At 34.7% G+C, this 17024-nt stretch overlaps 1 protein-coding gene across 4 annotated transcripts in view; it reads left to right on the top strand.

The window, feature by feature from the left end:
• LOC145265375 (putative receptor-type tyrosine-protein phosphatase mosPTP-1) overlaps window positions 1-16799 on the top strand; it is a 475862-nt gene extending 459063 nt beyond the window's left edge. For all 4 annotated transcript variants that reach the window (XM_080121163.1, XM_080121162.1, XM_080121161.1 and 1 more), the window contains 7 exons: window positions 1055-1204; window positions 3164-3334; window positions 6129-6257; window positions 7328-7459; window positions 9424-9569; window positions 11095-11230; window positions 16171-16799. In XM_080121163.1, the coding sequence (XP_079977289.1) occupies window positions 1055-1204; window positions 3164-3334; window positions 6129-6257; window positions 7328-7459; window positions 9424-9569; window positions 11095-11230; window positions 16171-16338 (1032 nt within the window). In that variant the 3' untranslated portion in view covers window positions 16339-16799. The remainder of the gene's footprint in view (window positions 1-1054; window positions 1205-3163; window positions 3335-6128; window positions 6258-7327; window positions 7460-9423; window positions 9570-11094; window positions 11231-16170) is intronic.
• The last annotated feature ends 225 nt before the right edge of the window (window positions 16800-17024 follow it).

Raw genomic sequence — 17024 nt, 5'->3', positions numbered from 1 at the left:
TGAATCACCATCAATCTGTGATGGGAGTCATGTGAAGAGTAAATCAACGTTAGTCATGAATGTTGTAACATTGGAATGATTAATCGGCTTCATAATCGGGGAATTGGAAAAAATAGAACTTTTGGGGGAATCGGAAAAATTTGGAGCCTATCTTTCGGTGCCAAAAGCTATTTGAATTGTCTGTCTTATTTGATTTTGTTTAAAACAAAATCTACTTTTACTGATAGTAATAATAAAATATTTATTGATTTTAAACTACTAGTAAAACTAAAATCCAAAAATCATCCCCCAACAAACCTATTTTTTATGAAAATATCTGCATACTTATGTTTGGGTTTTTACTGGATTTGAGACTAAATAAGAATTCTATTGTTAAACATTTAGAGATTTCTAAAGAATCAGGAATTTATCGGAATTGTCTCATCACTGTCTTTCTTTTTCTTTTTTTTTCTTTTTTTTTTATAAGAAATCATCTTATTCAGAAAATGCACCGATTAAGCAATAGAGGGAAGACAAAATTGTGTAGCATCGTATGCTCCTCGTTCCTTTCCATATTTGTAGATGGTTGGGTCGGTTATGTAGCCCCCATCTAGCAAGAGCAACTTTTTAATTGCCCAATTCTCAAACATTTGTACCTCCCCGACGTAACTACCCCCGACAAACCCGACAAGCTACTAAGTCTCATCCCTTTACAGTAGCGATCCCTAGGTGCAAGAAAGCCTTTTACTCCAATAGTTTCTTCCCCAGAACTGCGGGTCTTTGGAACTCCCTTCCGGGATTCTGCTTTCCCAACTGCAATGATATGCAGAAGTTCAAGTGTAATGTTAACAAACCTCTTTCTACTCATCTCCCTTCATAATGACCCCGCTAATTAAGTCCTAATAGTAGCCCCCTGCTTCAAAGTGACACTGTGCCTTGTTTGGGGTGAAAATTGAAAAAAAAAAAAAATTTTTTTTAAATTCTCATTTTTAGTTGTGTTTTTAAGACGAGTTTGTGTATTTTATGTGGCGTCTGCAATATCAAATCATTCACTTTGTGTTTTTCTTTTTTCCAGGACCAATACATGTTTATCCATGATGTCTTGGTCGAATTTATCCTCGGAGGAGGGGATACGGAAATCCAAGATGCGAAGATAATGAAATATTTTGAAGATTTAGAAAAACCAAATACGCATGGAGAGAATCATCTAGAGAGACAATATGTGGTAAAAGTTTTTTTGTCTTCTGTTTTATTTGTACCATTGTCCAATGAGCTGTCATCTTCCACTGACCAATGGCCTGTCATCATCCCTTCCACTGACCGATGACGTGCCCTCTTCCGTCCCGCTTACCGATGACGTGCCCTCTTCCGTCCCGCTTACCGATGACGTGCCCTCTTCCGTCCCGCTTACCGATGACGTGCCCTCTTCCGTCCCGCTTACCGATGACGTGCCCTCTTCCGTCCCGCTTACCGATGACGTGCCCTCTTCCGTCCCGCTTACCGATGACGTGCCCTCTTCCGTCCCGCTTACCGATGACGTGCCCTCTTCCGTCCCGCTTACCGATGACGTGCCCTCTTCCGTCCCGCTTACCGATGACGTGCCCTCTTCCGTCCCGCTTACCGATGACGTGCCCTCTTCCGTCCTGCTTACCGATGACGTGCCCTCTTCCGTCCCGCTTACCGATGACGTGCCCTCTTCCGTCCTGCTTACCGATGACGTGCCCTCTTCCGTCCCGCTTACCGATGACGTGCCCTCTTCCGTCCTGCTTACCGATGACGTGCCCTCTTCCGTCCCGCTTACCGATGACGTGCCCTCTTCCGTCCCGCTTACCGATGACGTGCCCTCTTCCGTCCCGCTTACCGATGACGTGCCCTCTTCCGTCCCGCTTACCGATGACGTGCCCTCTTCCGTCCCGCTTACCGATGACGTGCCCTCTTCCGTCCCGCTTACCGATGACGTGCCCTCTTCCGTCCCGCTTACCGATGACGTGCCCTCTTCCGTCCCGCTTACCGATGACGTGCCCTCTTCCGTCCCGCTTACCGATGACGTGCCCTCTTCCGTCCCGCTTACCGATGACGTGCCCTCTTCCGTCCTGCTTACCGATGACGTGCCCTCTTCCGTCCCGCTTACCGATGACGTGCCCTCTTCCGTCCCGCTTACCGATGACGTGCCCTCTTCCGTCCTGCTTACCGATGACGTGCCCTCTTCCGTCCCGCTTACCGATGACGTGCCCTCTTCCGTCCCGCTTACCGATGACGTGCCCTCTTCCGTCCCGCTTACCGATGACGTGCCCTCTTCCGTCCCGCTTACCGATGACGTGCCCTCTTCCGTCCCGCTTACCGATGACGTGCCCTCTTCCGTCCTGCTTACCGATGACGTGCCCTCTTCCGTCCCGCTTACCGATGACGTGCCCTCTTCCGTCCTGCTTACCGATGACGTGCCCTCTTCCGTCCCGCTTACCGATGACGTGCCCTCTTCCGTCCCGCTTACCGATGACGTGCCCTCTTCCGTCCTGCTTACCGATGACGTGCCCTCTTCCGTCCCGCTTACCGATGACGTGCCCTCTTCCGTCCCGCTTACCGATGACGTGCCCTCTTCCGTCCCGCTTACCGATGACGTGCCCTCTTCCGTCCCGCTTACCGATGACGTGCCCTCTTCCGTCCTGCTTACCGATGACGTGCCCTCTTCCGTCCCGCTTACCGATGACGTGCCCTCTTCCGTCCCGCTTACCGATGACGTGCCCTCTTCCGTCCCGCTTACCGATGACGTGCCCTCTTCCGTCCCGCTTACCGATGACGTGCCCTCTTCCGTCCTGCTTACCGATGACGTGCCCTCTTCCGTCCCGCTTACCGATGACGTGCCCTCTTCCGTCCCGCTTACCGATGACGTGCCCTCTTCCGTCCCGCTTACCGATGACGTGCCCTCTTCCGTCCTGCTTACCGATGACGTGCCCTCTTCCGTCCCGCTTACCGATGACGTGCCCTCTTCCGTCCCGCTTACTGATGGTCTGTCCACTTCCCTCCCATTGACGAATGGCGTGTCCCCTCCATTTATACTAGCCAATGGCCTGTATCCTTCTCTTCCAATTGCAAACTGGATTTTAATGTGGCACATCATAAGCCAACTCACACCTTACGAATAAAAGGATTGAGTCTGTAAAACTATTTTTTTTTCTCTTTTCAGCTGGCCACGACTCGAAGACCAAAGGAACATGAATATTCACAAGCTGTTAAACCTGTGAACGTACCAAAGAACCGTATTCAAGAGATGTTGCCAATTGATATGAAGAGGGTTTTATTGCCAGTTAAACCAGGAGTCGATGGCTCCGACTACATCAATGCTTCATATCTACAAGTAAGTCATCGTTGATATATAAAACTTTCTTTGTTGAGATGTAAGATAGAATGAGGAGTTCTTTGACACATGCTCCCCCTCCCAATCAGATGCCATTCAATCATTATAAATGGAATAACAGAACTGATTAAAAAAGAACAACAAATAACGCCACTGTTTACTCTGGGATTATGTTTACTTTTTACAGCATTTGACATTAAAATTTCACTCTTTGATATACATTTTTGACGGAAGTTCTTCCTTCCTTTTTCCAATCTTGTGGTGGTGGTGCCAGCCTCAGTAAAACAAATATCTGTTCTTTTTGATGCTGTACACCCTAGAGAGAACCTTGATCTCACTTTGTTGACATGTCGGTTTTCTGCCGAGGCACAAGTTCCTGTAGAACCTAACTTCTAATAGTGGGGCAGATTGCTGAAACAATCTTTTATCACTTGGTGCTTGTATCACTAAGTGAAAGATTCTTATGGAATATTGAGATAACCTGCCCCACTATAACTGAAATTTAATTCTATGAAATATCGAAAATTTAATTAAAGGATGTTAAAAAGAAATTGAAATCTTGCTTAATTGCTGTCGAATAACAGCCATGGTCAGCCTGCAGGCAACCAAGCAATTTAAGTCAGCACTGAATTCATCATAGTTGCCAATCTTTGGATAATTACCGCTCATTTAAGCAGTAGAGATTCCGTGGGGATTCTGGTATAAACATGATAAATGAGAATTAACATGTACCTTTTCAGAAGTTACTCGGGATTGATGAGGATCAATGAATATTTTATCATATCCAGGTTTAGTCATTTTCTCTGTTTTTCTTTTTTTTTTCTTTTTCTTTTTTTTTCTCTTTTTTCTTTTTTTTTTATTTTTTTTTTTTATTTCTTTTTCTTTATTTGTTTTTCTTTTTTTCTTTGTTTTTCCTTTTTTCTTCGTTTTTCCTTTTTTCTTTGTTTTTCCTTTTTTCTTTGTTTTTTCCTTTTTTCTTTGTTTTTTCCTTTTTTCTTTGTTTTTTTTCTTTTTTCTTTGTTTTTTCCTTTTTTCTTTGTTTTTTTCTTTTTTCTTTGTTTTTTTTCTTTTTTCTTTGTTTTTTCCTTTTTTCTTTGTTTTTCCTTTTTTCTTTGTTTTTTCCTTTTTTCTTTGTTTTTTCCTTTTTTCTTTGTTTTTTTTCTTTTTTCTTTGTTTTTTCCTTTTTTCTTTGTTTTTTCCTTTTTTCTTTGTTTTTTTTCTTTTTTCTTTGTTTTTTCCTTTTTTCTTTGTTTTCCTTTTTTCTTTGTTTTTCCTTTTCTCTTTGTTTTTCCTTTTTTCTTTGTTTTTTTCTTTTTTCTTTGTTTTTTCCTTTTTTCTTTGTTTTTTCCTTTTTTCTTTGTTTTTCCTTTTCTCTTTGTTTTTCCTTTTCTCTTTGTTTTTCCTTTTTTCTTTGTTTTTCCTTTTTTCTTTGTTTTTCCTTTTTTCTTTGTTTTCCTTTTTTCTTTGTTTTTCCTTTTCTCTTTGTTTTTCCTTTTTTCTTTGTTTTTTTCTTTTTTCTTTGTTTTTTCCTTTTTTCTTTGTTTTTTCCTTTTTTCTTTGTTTTTCCTTTTCTCTTTGTTTTTCCTTTTCTCTTTGTTTTTCCTTTTTTCTTTGTTTTTCCTTTTTTCTTTGTTTTTCCTTTTTTCTTTGTTTTCCTTTTTTCTTTGTTTTTTCCTTTTTTCTTTGTTTTTTCCTTTTTTCTTTGTTTTTTCCTTTTTTCTTTGTTTTTTCCTTTTTTCTTTGTTTTTTCCTTTTTTCTTTGTTTTTTCCTTTTTTCTTTGTTTTTCCTTTTTTCTTTGTTTTTTTCTTTTTTCTTTGTTTTTTTTTTCTTTTTCTTTCCTTTCTTTTTTTTCTTTTTTTTTTTACTCCAATGCTAATTTGTAGCCTCCGTGAGACCCAGAAAAGATGTACCATTAGCATTTTGTCTTATTAAAATAAAAAAAATTTCTCTGTCTGTGATTTTGTGCTATGAAGCAACCTACCAAAGTTAGTGACAATAGCTATCATATATAAACATACACATGCGTGCCTTGTTGCACTTAGTTTTATTTATTGATTTTTTTTTTTTTTTTTGCCAATAAATTGGGTTTGATTTTCAGATTAGTATATGTCCTCAGATCACAAAGCCATTATGATTGTGCTTTACAGATAGCGTCAAACAATCTGAAATGGTAACTCATCTACGCATATGCTAACATACAAGTCCACCAGAAATCAAAAAAGAGGCAGCTAATGAGATGACATTTACATAGATGTCCAGATATGTTATTATTTTGGGTGGTGCTGAATCCATGTAAGCATTCTCTGGTAGAGGCGCCTCAGGTGATTAGCAATAAACTAAAAGAGAAAAGGCAAAACTTGGAAGGGTGGACCACCTAGAACTGCACAGGACCAACAACATACCACAGTCAATAGGGAAAATGTCAATTCAGAAATGGCATAAATTTTATTGATTTTTGTACCAAGGGGAAAATATTTCAAGATTCAGGTTTAAAGTTGCTTGGCCACGCCTTCTAACGATAGACATACACATGCTCTATACATGGCTTGTTGCACGTTGCTATTTTTTGCCAATAAATTGGATCTGATATCCATGACCCTAACATAATATCAATAGAAAATAGATAATTGCAGTCATAATGTTTATTTTCTTAATTTTTTTTGTTTGAAATTTTTAATAAACATTTGATTTTTTTTATTAAAGATTTTCTTTTTTTTTTTTTAACTTATCAAAATCTTGTTTAAAATTTTTTCTTTGTTTAATTCTACCCTAAATATTGTTTTGATTTTCCAGGGTTACAATCGTACGGATGAGTTCATCATAACACAGCATCCTTTGGAATCAAGTGTTGAAGATTTCTGGAGAATGGTCTGGGATCAGAACAGTGCTGCCATCGTCTTACTTACAAAGATGGATGGTGATGTAAGTCTCTCTCTCTCTCTCTATTTGTTTTGCCTTCTCTCTCCATCTTTTCTCCCCCTCTCTCTATCTTTTCTTCCCCCCTCTCTCTATCTTTTCTTCCCCCCTCTCTCTATCTTTTCTCCCCCCTCTCTCTATCTTTTCTCCCCCCTCTCTCTATCCTTTCTCCCCCCCTCTCTATCTTTTCTCCCCCCCTCTCTATCTTTTCTCCCCCCCTCTCTATCTTTTCTCCCCCCTCTCTCTATCTTTTCTCCCCCCTCTCTCTATCTTTTCTCCCCCCCCTCTCTATCTTTTCTCCCCCCTCTCTCTATCTTTTCTCCCCCCTCTCTCTATCTTTTCTCCCCCCTCTCTCTATCTTTTCTCCCCCCTCTCTCTATCTTTTCTCCCCCTCTCTCTCTCTCTCTCTCTCTCTCTCGACTTTATCAATCTTAATCTCTTTGTATCTCTCACTCACTCTTTCTTTCACGCCTTCTGTTTTGCTTTACGTGTTTGCCTTTTCACTTTTTATGTGACTCTTCCACACTAATGCACTTATTGTAAATTTTCATCTTGTCGACAGGACTATGAATTCGCCAATTACAACCCAATGTAGACGATTGATATGTTGTAAACCAAATAAAACTTAACATGCAAAAAATCACATCACATTCATTACTTCAATTATAAAATGTATGAATTCACATTGGTTAAATAGCAGTTTGTGTTCAATTGATCGTTTACAATCAGCTCCTTTCTCTTTCGTTATCTCTCCTTTATCAATCTCAATTCTCTCCCTTTCTTTGTCTTCTCTCCGTTTGTCATAATTACATGTTAAACTTTAAGATTCAAATCCTGTCACATCTATTGTGTTCATTTATTCATTAATTATATTGCAAAAGGTATGAACCCCCATTCCTTCAATTTCAATAAAAGTCATTTGTGTTAAATTTTCAGTGAGTTTTGCATTTTCAAATTCCATCAGAGACAATCCAAACTTCAATCAACAACTTTTTTCTTTTAATATCCATTTTTTTCTTTTTTTTTTTTTCTTTTTTTTTTTTTTCTTTTTTTTTTTTTTTTCTTTTTTTTTCCAGGAATTTAAAGAATTTTGGCCTGAAAAAGGTGATTCCATCCAAGTTGATGCTGGGAACTTTAAACTGTTTCACCGAGAAGAAGACACGAGTTTAGATCCTGTCACTCATGATTTCATTATGGAGTCGACACAGGTTTGAGCGACTTTTATTTTACTTCCCTTTTTTTGTCTTTTCAGCAGTCTCCTCCATTTATATATAGTTTAAAATTTGAATAAACAGATAAAGCAGTTTTTTAAAACCGTTTAAGTTGCCCACATTTTATTTAATGAGAAACAAAAATTGTTCATAAGTGTGGGCTTTGGGGAGTGTGCCATTGCTCCCAGGTCCACTCTGACCCGGAGTGATAGTACCTGTTATGGTCCCAACTATGGGTTAAATAGAAACCGACTTGAAAACAACAAATATATTCTAATTAAAAAATTTTTCTTCAAAATCTTTGGATTCGGCATTAAATAACCTGGAAAGGGTTGATATGCCGTAAAACAAAAACAACCAACCAATTTCCCTTTTTATCTGTGCTTAAATCTAAGCGAAAATGCCATGAACAGTTTTTTACCCTAGTGTTGCTCGTCTGTGGAACAATTCTGGACAAGCAGTGATTTATTCTATTTTCCATGCCCCAAAAAGTTGCAAAGCACTTGTTGATGTGCAAATGACCTCACAAAGCAGTGACTGTAATGAATCTTGAGAGGGGTGGGGGGTGGGGGTATATGTTCATCAAGGAAAGTAAAGAAAGAAATTAGATAAAAAGATGTATATATTCGCATCATATGAATGACTTCTAACGGCTTTATTGGTGACTTTTAAAAAAAAGTATGTTTTGCTAAATGAAACTTGCTAAATATAAGTATGTTTTTTTTTGTTTTTTTTTGTCATATAATTAAATTATAAATTGTGTTTGGGAGATAAGTGGGTGCTGGGTAAGCTATAGTTGACAATTCGATTTTTAAGATATATCGTTTTAAGCAAAAACATAAAGCCACACTTAATTGTCATGTTGAAAAATAGTTAATATATCCAAAAATTACGAAAAACCATTGAGTAGAACAACTATTGTTTTTAGTAAAATAAAACGTCTATTGCTATAGACAACCAATATTATAGCCATGACACAAGTAATCTAAAATATTCTTTTCGGAGTTATGTTCCCTGCATATACTCTCCTACTTCCTACTCTATAACGTCTTGAGAAAAATGCGATTTTGCCCAATTTTCCGTAAAAATTACTTTTAACTAGAAATAAATTTCAACTTGATTTTTCATAGTTTTTGGATATATTACTATTTTCGGCATGACAATTACATACATAATGTTGTTTTTGCTTAAAACAACATTTAAAAACTGTCAACTGTCTTAACACGCACTGAAAATTGTATGCAAATACTTAATACTTTGTTTTTAATAATACAAAATTGAACAAGGGAAGTACAATTACCTCCCTTACTTTTGAAATTTTTTTTAGTAATCCAAATGTGTGTATGTGTGTAAATATTTAGCCGAGAAACTCTTAAACTACTGGTCACATAACACAGAAATTAACAAGGATGGCTTATAATGAGTAAAATCTTTGTTTGGATGGATGCGTAACGTATACAAAAATGTCGGCCAATTGAAATGCAAAATGTTCATTTCAACTAGCTTACCTATTTCTATTACTTTTGTGCATGTGCAAATTCATTCATAACTTGAAAAACTTTAATTTTAAATCTTTTTCATTTATCTGTCAATAGCTTAGATGTTAGGGACCGTGACTGAGACGCTAAATGTTTTGGTTTCAATTCTAGCTGATGGCATCCAAGTGATTTCTTTTTAACTTTTGAAATCGGTACTATATATTAGGTACAATGTAATATTCAATACAGAATTTGCTCTGCAATAATAAATATGAAATCTGCATGAATTAAAATATATTTAAACATATTTTACGACCGGGCAAGGTCGGATCCCCATGTTAGTATGAAAATATATTACATTCCATTTAATTTAAACCAAAAAGTTTGTTTTTAACAAATTAAATTCACAAAAAAATATATTTTTTAAATATCATTTGATTGAATTATAAATTAATGATTTTTTTTTTTCTTCATTTTCTTTAGGATGACTATGTCTTAATGAGTAGGATTATTGCTACTACAGAATGGCCAGAGGAATGTCAGCCTCTTTACACAGTGTTTGAATTCATTGAAACTTGCAGGAAGTGGTACCAACAATATAACAGTGGACCTATTATTGTTATAGACAAGTAAGTAATATTGTGTTCATCATTCTCTGTAAGGGTTGTGCTTTCTGTATGAATAAAGATTCATGGCCGCCATCGATATACAAATACATTTAACAAATACAAACCGATTTTTTTTTGTATTTGGATTTTTAGATGGTTATTATTAATATAATAGACAAGTAGTGTTGGTCTCCCCTTCCTAAATTTGCAAAGTCATTGCAATTTCTCTCAAATTTAATTTAATAACAGAATGAGTTTTTTTTTTTGTTTTTTGTTTTTTTTTAAGCAAATGCTTGCCTGAGGTCCAATCTATGGTCCTCCCTTGCCAAACTTTCACAAACGATACGCGACTAGCTATAACCAATATTAACAATTTCCCCCACTCTCTAACTGCCTAAATCTAAACATAGATTCCATGAACAAAGTTTCTTTCTTTTATATATTATTTTCTGGTTAAATCTTACACTGAGGTCATCAGAACTAAGGCCATTTGTAACATTGACATTACACATCCATCGTATCATTCTTATATCATTTCTCTCCATGCAACACATATCCTCAACTCTCACTGCTCAGGTTTCATTTCCATACATAATTAGACTGCACACACATATCTGACAGACTATTCAATGCTCCACTGGTTGATAATCGCAAAAGTTACCTGAACTTACTCCAACTTCTGACTCGTGCAACCAGACTAACACCTGCTCCACCAAGGTAGCAAATATTCTGAATCACTTCAACAGCTTCTCTATCCAATTATACTTCCTCCGCACTCTGAGTTCTTATCGGTCTTTGTTATCTTATACTTTTTAAAAATTTGACTAAAAGTAACCAGTAAGGGTCAATGTTCATTTGTTTTCATTGTAGAAAGTTCAGAAATGTCAAGGGTATTTAAAATAAATTTATACATTTTTTGTTTTTTTGTTTTTTTTTGAGCAGGCGACAATGTGAAAGAATTAATTAATTGTGTGTGTGTTAGTGTGTGTATGCTTATGACTGCAAGCATGAATTGAGAAATGTATCATTTTAACTTTACCAATGCCCAAAAGAGGGACAAGGGAAGTGGACATAAAGCAAATGTTAGCCCCGTTGTGGACTTTTGGCACCAACATTTTATTGAAGAAAAACTCTTGCTTTTAATGCTATGCACTTGATAAATGTTTTAATAAATTCAGAGAAATGAATTTAATTGGCTTAAAATATTTTTATTTGATTTTGTGCACTGAGCTATATGTGCTGAAACGATTTTAAGCATTTTCATTTTGGCCACCAAAGAGTAATATATATCTACATGGTGTGTTGGCTACATGCCAGTAACATAGAACACGACTACTTCAGAATATGATCATTGGACATCCAGAAAATCTAAAATAATGCAGAGACACATTAATTCTTTGTGAGTGTTTTTAAATCCTTGATTCCCTTTGAATTTTTCCGGCATTCCTGATGACCATCTTTACCGATCCTTTAGACTGTAACTTTATTTGTTCCTATGTTTACCTTGTTTAGCAACCCTTCACAATTTTTGCGTTTCTTTTTCCAGACATGGAGGATGTCAAGCAGCCCTTTTTTGTGCTCTGTGGACTTTATATGACCAGCTGCATCATGATAAGTCCATCGATGTCTACCAAGTTGCCAAACTCTATCATCTGAAGAGAACTGGCATCATTGGGACTAAGGTAAGGGCATTGAGGCTACTTTTACTTTTGGATCTATGGTAAGAACATTGATACTTTACTTTTGGGTCTATGATGAGAACATTTTTTTAATTTTTACTTTTTGGGTTTAAGGTAAGATCATTGGGACTTTTGGGTTTAAGGTAAGGACATTAAAACTATTTTTACTTTTGGGTGTAGACATCGAAATTACTTTATATTAGGACTATCTTGAGCATTAAAGTCAGGATATTGAGACTATTTTTACTGGTAAAGTAATTGTACCCAGCGTTAAAGTTACTCATAACTGAGGCTATGACAACACCATGTTCTTTTCATTGTGTTGACTCTCGAGTATATATCCAACACAGACACAATTAATCAACCGAGAACCACATCACTCTACATAAAAATATATAAAATTAGCATTGCTCAGGTGTTTCGAGGTGTATATTGAGCAAAAAAAAAAAAAAAAAAAAAAAAGCGGTCAATTTTTTTAAGTTTGACCCCTATTATGACCCCTTAACATTTATTATTTTGGGCTCAAATCAAGTTATTAAGTTAGATCCATGTCCAAGGAACCTATATCTAAAATTTCAAGTCTTTAGACCCAAAATTGTCGGAGTTTGGTAGAGTTTTCAACGGGCAAATCGTTGAACTTTGACCCCCTTTACAGCCAAATTTTTGGCCGAAAATCGATTACAAAGATTTTCCCAAATCTCAGTACCCTCTATAGCAAATTTCGAGTCTGTAGACTGAAAATTGACAGATGTTGCGTAGGAAAATGTACACAGACAGACAGACACACACACAGACACTTTCACTTTTATAGATATATAGATATCAATGGATATATACCTGAGAATCAAAACAAGGAAAAGAATATGCTGTTGTCATAGCGCTAATTATAATAGAAGAAAAATATTGTTTTGATTCTTCCTTTCTATTTTGCTTTTGACTTTTTCTTTTTAAGATTTTTAACTTTATTAATTTTTACATGAAGCTCAACTTTAATTTTTGCTATCATTTAAATAAAGATAAAAGTTGGGCCTGTTTTTTGTGCTAATGGTAAAATCAAAAATGCAATATTTCAAGTTGATTCGACTTTACAAAATAAATGAACCATCTTAATTATATGTAATAGGCTAACTAATTTGCATATTGGCTTTGAAAAAATACATTAAAGTTTACAAATTTTTTTCTCTCTTTTTTCAATGATTAGTAAATCATTTTATTTTTCTATTTTCTGAGACAAATATTAATCATTTGTGTTTGTTTCTTTAGAAGGACCAACTTGATTTTCAATAAGTTGTGATCTGTTTCTAAATGAAATGCAAATTGATTTCTTTATTTTTCTTTCTTTATGGTCACATTTAAAAGTTAGATAAATTGGACTAAGTATTAAAAATCATGTATTTGTGGCCCAAATAAACTGGCTTTTACGATGAATGGGGCATCTTCTCAAAGTGATGTTACCTCAAGTAACAGCATGAAACTAGATACTCCACCAGACTAGATAAATTCTTGTCCTGGAATCCAGTAAGACAAAGAGACCAAAAACAAAGATGTGTTATAACATATTTAAATGGTCCCAACTTCTTTACTAACATTGTTTGAAATTTAAAGGAGAACTTTAATGGAATATTTGAATAGCTATGTGTCTTATTTAGATAGCAAGTGTTAGCCCCCGAAAGTGGAGCCTCCTTGATTTCTGAGAATTTTGACTGAAGTAGAATGGAACAAAAACAAATTTAAAAAATTATATTCTAATGTATTGGAACAACCTATTTATGTATTCATCAACGTTTCATCTTTATTTCAAGACTTCTTCAGAATGATTGAACTGACGGGGGGGCGGGGGATCAATCATCCCAAAGAAGTTTTGGGATAAAGATGAAATGTAGATAAATGTGTGTGTATATAATATAAATATATAATATATATATATATATATATATATATATATATATATATATATTATACCTTATTAATATTTTTTAACCAAAAATTTTAATATATTAAAATTTGGTAAAGTTAATATACCAATAAAAATTAGTCAAAATTAATTGATTCAATTATTAAGCTTCATGATTATCAGTTTTTAGATCAAGCAAACTTTTTCACAAAATCAAGACAATAAAAAATGATAGCATAATATTCATTACAATTGTTTCATAACTATTCACACAATTTCAAACATTGTCATTCAAAAATATTCCAAAATAGCCACTCAACTGACAGTGAAATACACTATTTATACATATATGAACATTCTTCTTGATCTCTATTTAAGAGAGCAAGCATATATATATATAAAGAGAGAGAATAAATGACAAAAATTTATATTGCCAAATTCATGATGTTGACCATCTTAGGATTTATTCCTTTAATTCAGTTGACTTATACAATTCTTGACATACAATTTTTCGTAGCGCAAAATCAATCAATTTTATATCAATCAGTGAATCTATTATGCCCCTGACTCATCAGAAGAAATAGCAACAATCAATCCGTCAACAGTAAACAATATTTATTAATCTTATTAACTTGAATTAAAATTAGAATTTTCACTTAAATATACATTTATTTAATTATAATTAAAATAACATGTTATCTGATTAAGAAACTCTGGAACTTTAATATTAGAGAATTAGGTTGGTTGGTTGGTTGTTTTTGTTTTACGGCATATCAATCCTTTTCGGGTTATTTAATACCGAATCCAAAGATTTTGAAGAAATTTTTTTTTTAATAGAATATATTTTTTGTTTTCACGTCGGTTTCTATTCAACCCATAGTTGGGACCCTAACAGGTACTACCACTCCGGGTCAGAGTGGACCTGGGAGCAATGGTAATTAAAGGGTGGCTCCATACTCCCCAAAGCCCACAAGCTGGGGCTCTCACCACTGGATATAGTTTAAGGTCATATCCAGGACCCCCATTGAGGGACTTTTACCCTCTGCAGGGGGGCAGTCGGCGTATTCTAATGCCCCACCAACAGGGCCGAGAGAATTAGGATATATGCAATGTTAAACTAAAACTTAACAAGTTCATAAAATGTTGATCAATACTAGATTGTGTGTTGAACTGATTAAAGTTTGTGAAAATAAAATAAAAAAATATTACTTTCAATATAAATAATGATGATGGTGATATTGATAATAGATAAATAAAAATTAAAGTGAATGTAAGTAACCAATTTACATTCAACATTAGCAGAAATGAAGTATAACTTAATAACTTTGGTGCAAGTTTGTCTCTGCTTTATCGTTATTTTTATGGCAAGTGCTCAGCTGAGCTCCAATCTATGGTCCCCCCTCGCCAAACTTTCACAAGAAACACCCGTCTAGCAGAAAACACTATCACTAATTTCCCCCACTCTTTATCTGTGCCTAAACCTAAACGTAGATTCCATGAGCAAAGCTTCTTTCTTAGAACATCACGCCTATGGAATTGACTTCCGTTTTCCTGCTTTCCAGCTGACTACAATATGGTTGTCTTCAAGTCTAACGTAAACAACTTTTGATGAGCCGTTTCATATAAGTTAACAAATTTACCGAATTTCGCTTACTAACGATTACTATATTGTCCGATTTCTACTGTACACTCTTTAACCCTTATCCTCGAGTGGCCTCTTGGCCTTGATAAGTGGGGATGCCTATGTAAAAAAAAAATGACTATCGATTGAAATAATTTTTAATATTAACATTTTATATTGGACAGATAAGTGAATTAATTTATAATATAAACTGATTAAATTTTTTTAATAATATTAAGTGAAAGACATTAAAACTATATTAAAATTAATTCTGGATGACTATGTGTTACGAAATGTTTATAATATGAATGTTAAAAGAGAAGAAAAAATGAAATTAAAGAAGAAAAAAATTAAAATAAATATAAGAAAAGTTGACATCTTGCTAGATTTGTTCCAACTCTGCCTCACTTTAATTCAAATAAATTTAATTATTTACAATTACGATAAAAAGGAGTTTTCAGATAATTTTTAAACTTAACCTAACGTAAATATAGGTTTTGAATTGTATAATTCTAAAAATTATAATTCTAATAATAATAAATTTGATTATAATAGTCAACAGAATTGAATTATGTATGGTTTTCGATTCAAATCAATTGATTAATTATAATAATCGTAATGATCAATCGTTTTTTTTTTTAAGCTTAGTTTAGTTTCGTATATACAAACATGTATAATAGTTTATGATTTATTGATGTTATTTTCATAAGTATGTATACACAAATTATAATCAATAAATTTACTAATTATTAAATAGAACATTTTGGTAGAAGATTCATAAATTAATTAAAATTGTTAGTACGAATAGTTGGGTCTAATGACTTTGTTTGATAAAATTCAAAATGGCGTAATGGAAAAATAAAAAAAGTATTTGCAGCTTCTCTTCCAATTTTCGGATTTTAATCATGTCAAATCACACCTCATTTCCTTTTGATGGATTGATTGTTGCTATTTCTTTTGATGAGTTAAGGGTATAATAGATTCACTGATTGATATAATAATTAAGTGATTGATTTTGCGCTACGAAACAGATACTGTCAAGAATTGTATAAGTCAACTGAATTAAAGGAATAAATGATAAGATGGTCAACATCATGAATTTTAGAATATAACTTTTTCTATATTGCTCTGTAATTTCATTGAGCTTAAATAAGGATTGGTATATATTATAAGAAAATATATTTCTACAGAAATATATATATATATATATATATATATATATATATAAAACAAATGAATGACAAAAGTTTATATTCCAAATTTCAAGATGTTGACCATCTTACCCTTTATTCCTAATAGTATGTTTGACATTTCATTGGTAACGTAACCTCTGGAAAACAATAACCTCAGATTTTGAAATAAGCACATCAATTCATTTACAGCTTACATAGTTAATAATTTTATTTCATATTTTTTTTTTCTTTTTAGGAAAATTACCATTACATGTACAAAGCGATTGATAGCCTGTGCAAGCATATGGCCGAAAAGGAGAAAGAAAAGGAGACGTACCGAACAGCCACACTGCCACATCATAGAACGATCAAAAATGGTGTTCTGCCTAATTCCAACTTCCCTGGACCCTGGGCAGACGTGTGAATAGACATGTGTATACACATATATGTCTATCTCCATCCCTCCCCTGCCCCTTTCTATGCCCACCTCCCCACCCCATCAAAAATGTTCTGCCTAAATCCAACTTTCTCGGACCCTGGGTGAACGTGTGAATAGACACACACACACACACACATATATATATATAAAGCTTGTAGAATTTTATCTTTCTTCTAATGACATTAAAATAACTATGATACATCTTTTCCTAGGTTCCATGACTTCGTGCTGGGGTGAAAAATTTCTCGAAAGATATGTTTGAATTCTGGTTGTTTTATGCCAGAAATGCGTCCCAACGCCTCCTTTGCTGCTCAAGTGAGGGGTAATTATTATATTGTTTGGTTATCTGTAGGCTGCAGCCTGTTGTACTAAATTTATATCTGTGTTAGTAACATTGTATGATTCAAAATGCTTTGCTCCAACGTCTTCAATTAAAGTTCAGAAAATTATATGAAAGTTTACCTCAATTGAAATTTGATTACATAAGCAAATATTAATATACATATATGTACGTATGTAAAATTAGAAGAGGGTTTAAAAAAAGGTTAAGTGATGTTGAGCTTGGCCAATACTAAAATGGGTGACCATTTGATAATGCCAGGTACTGTATGTGCTCTGAGCTTGGAGAGAGATGGGTGCCGCCAGGCTATTCTTGTCCAAGACATGCTGTA

Source organism: Euprymna scolopes, chromosome 40 (genome assembly GCF_053919585.1).
Source record: "Euprymna scolopes isolate OS-2025 chromosome 40, ASM5391958v1, whole genome shotgun sequence".
NCBI lineage: Eukaryota > Metazoa > Mollusca > Cephalopoda > Sepiida > Sepiolidae > Euprymna > Euprymna scolopes.
This window is presented reverse-complemented; position numbering and strand designations above follow the sequence as displayed.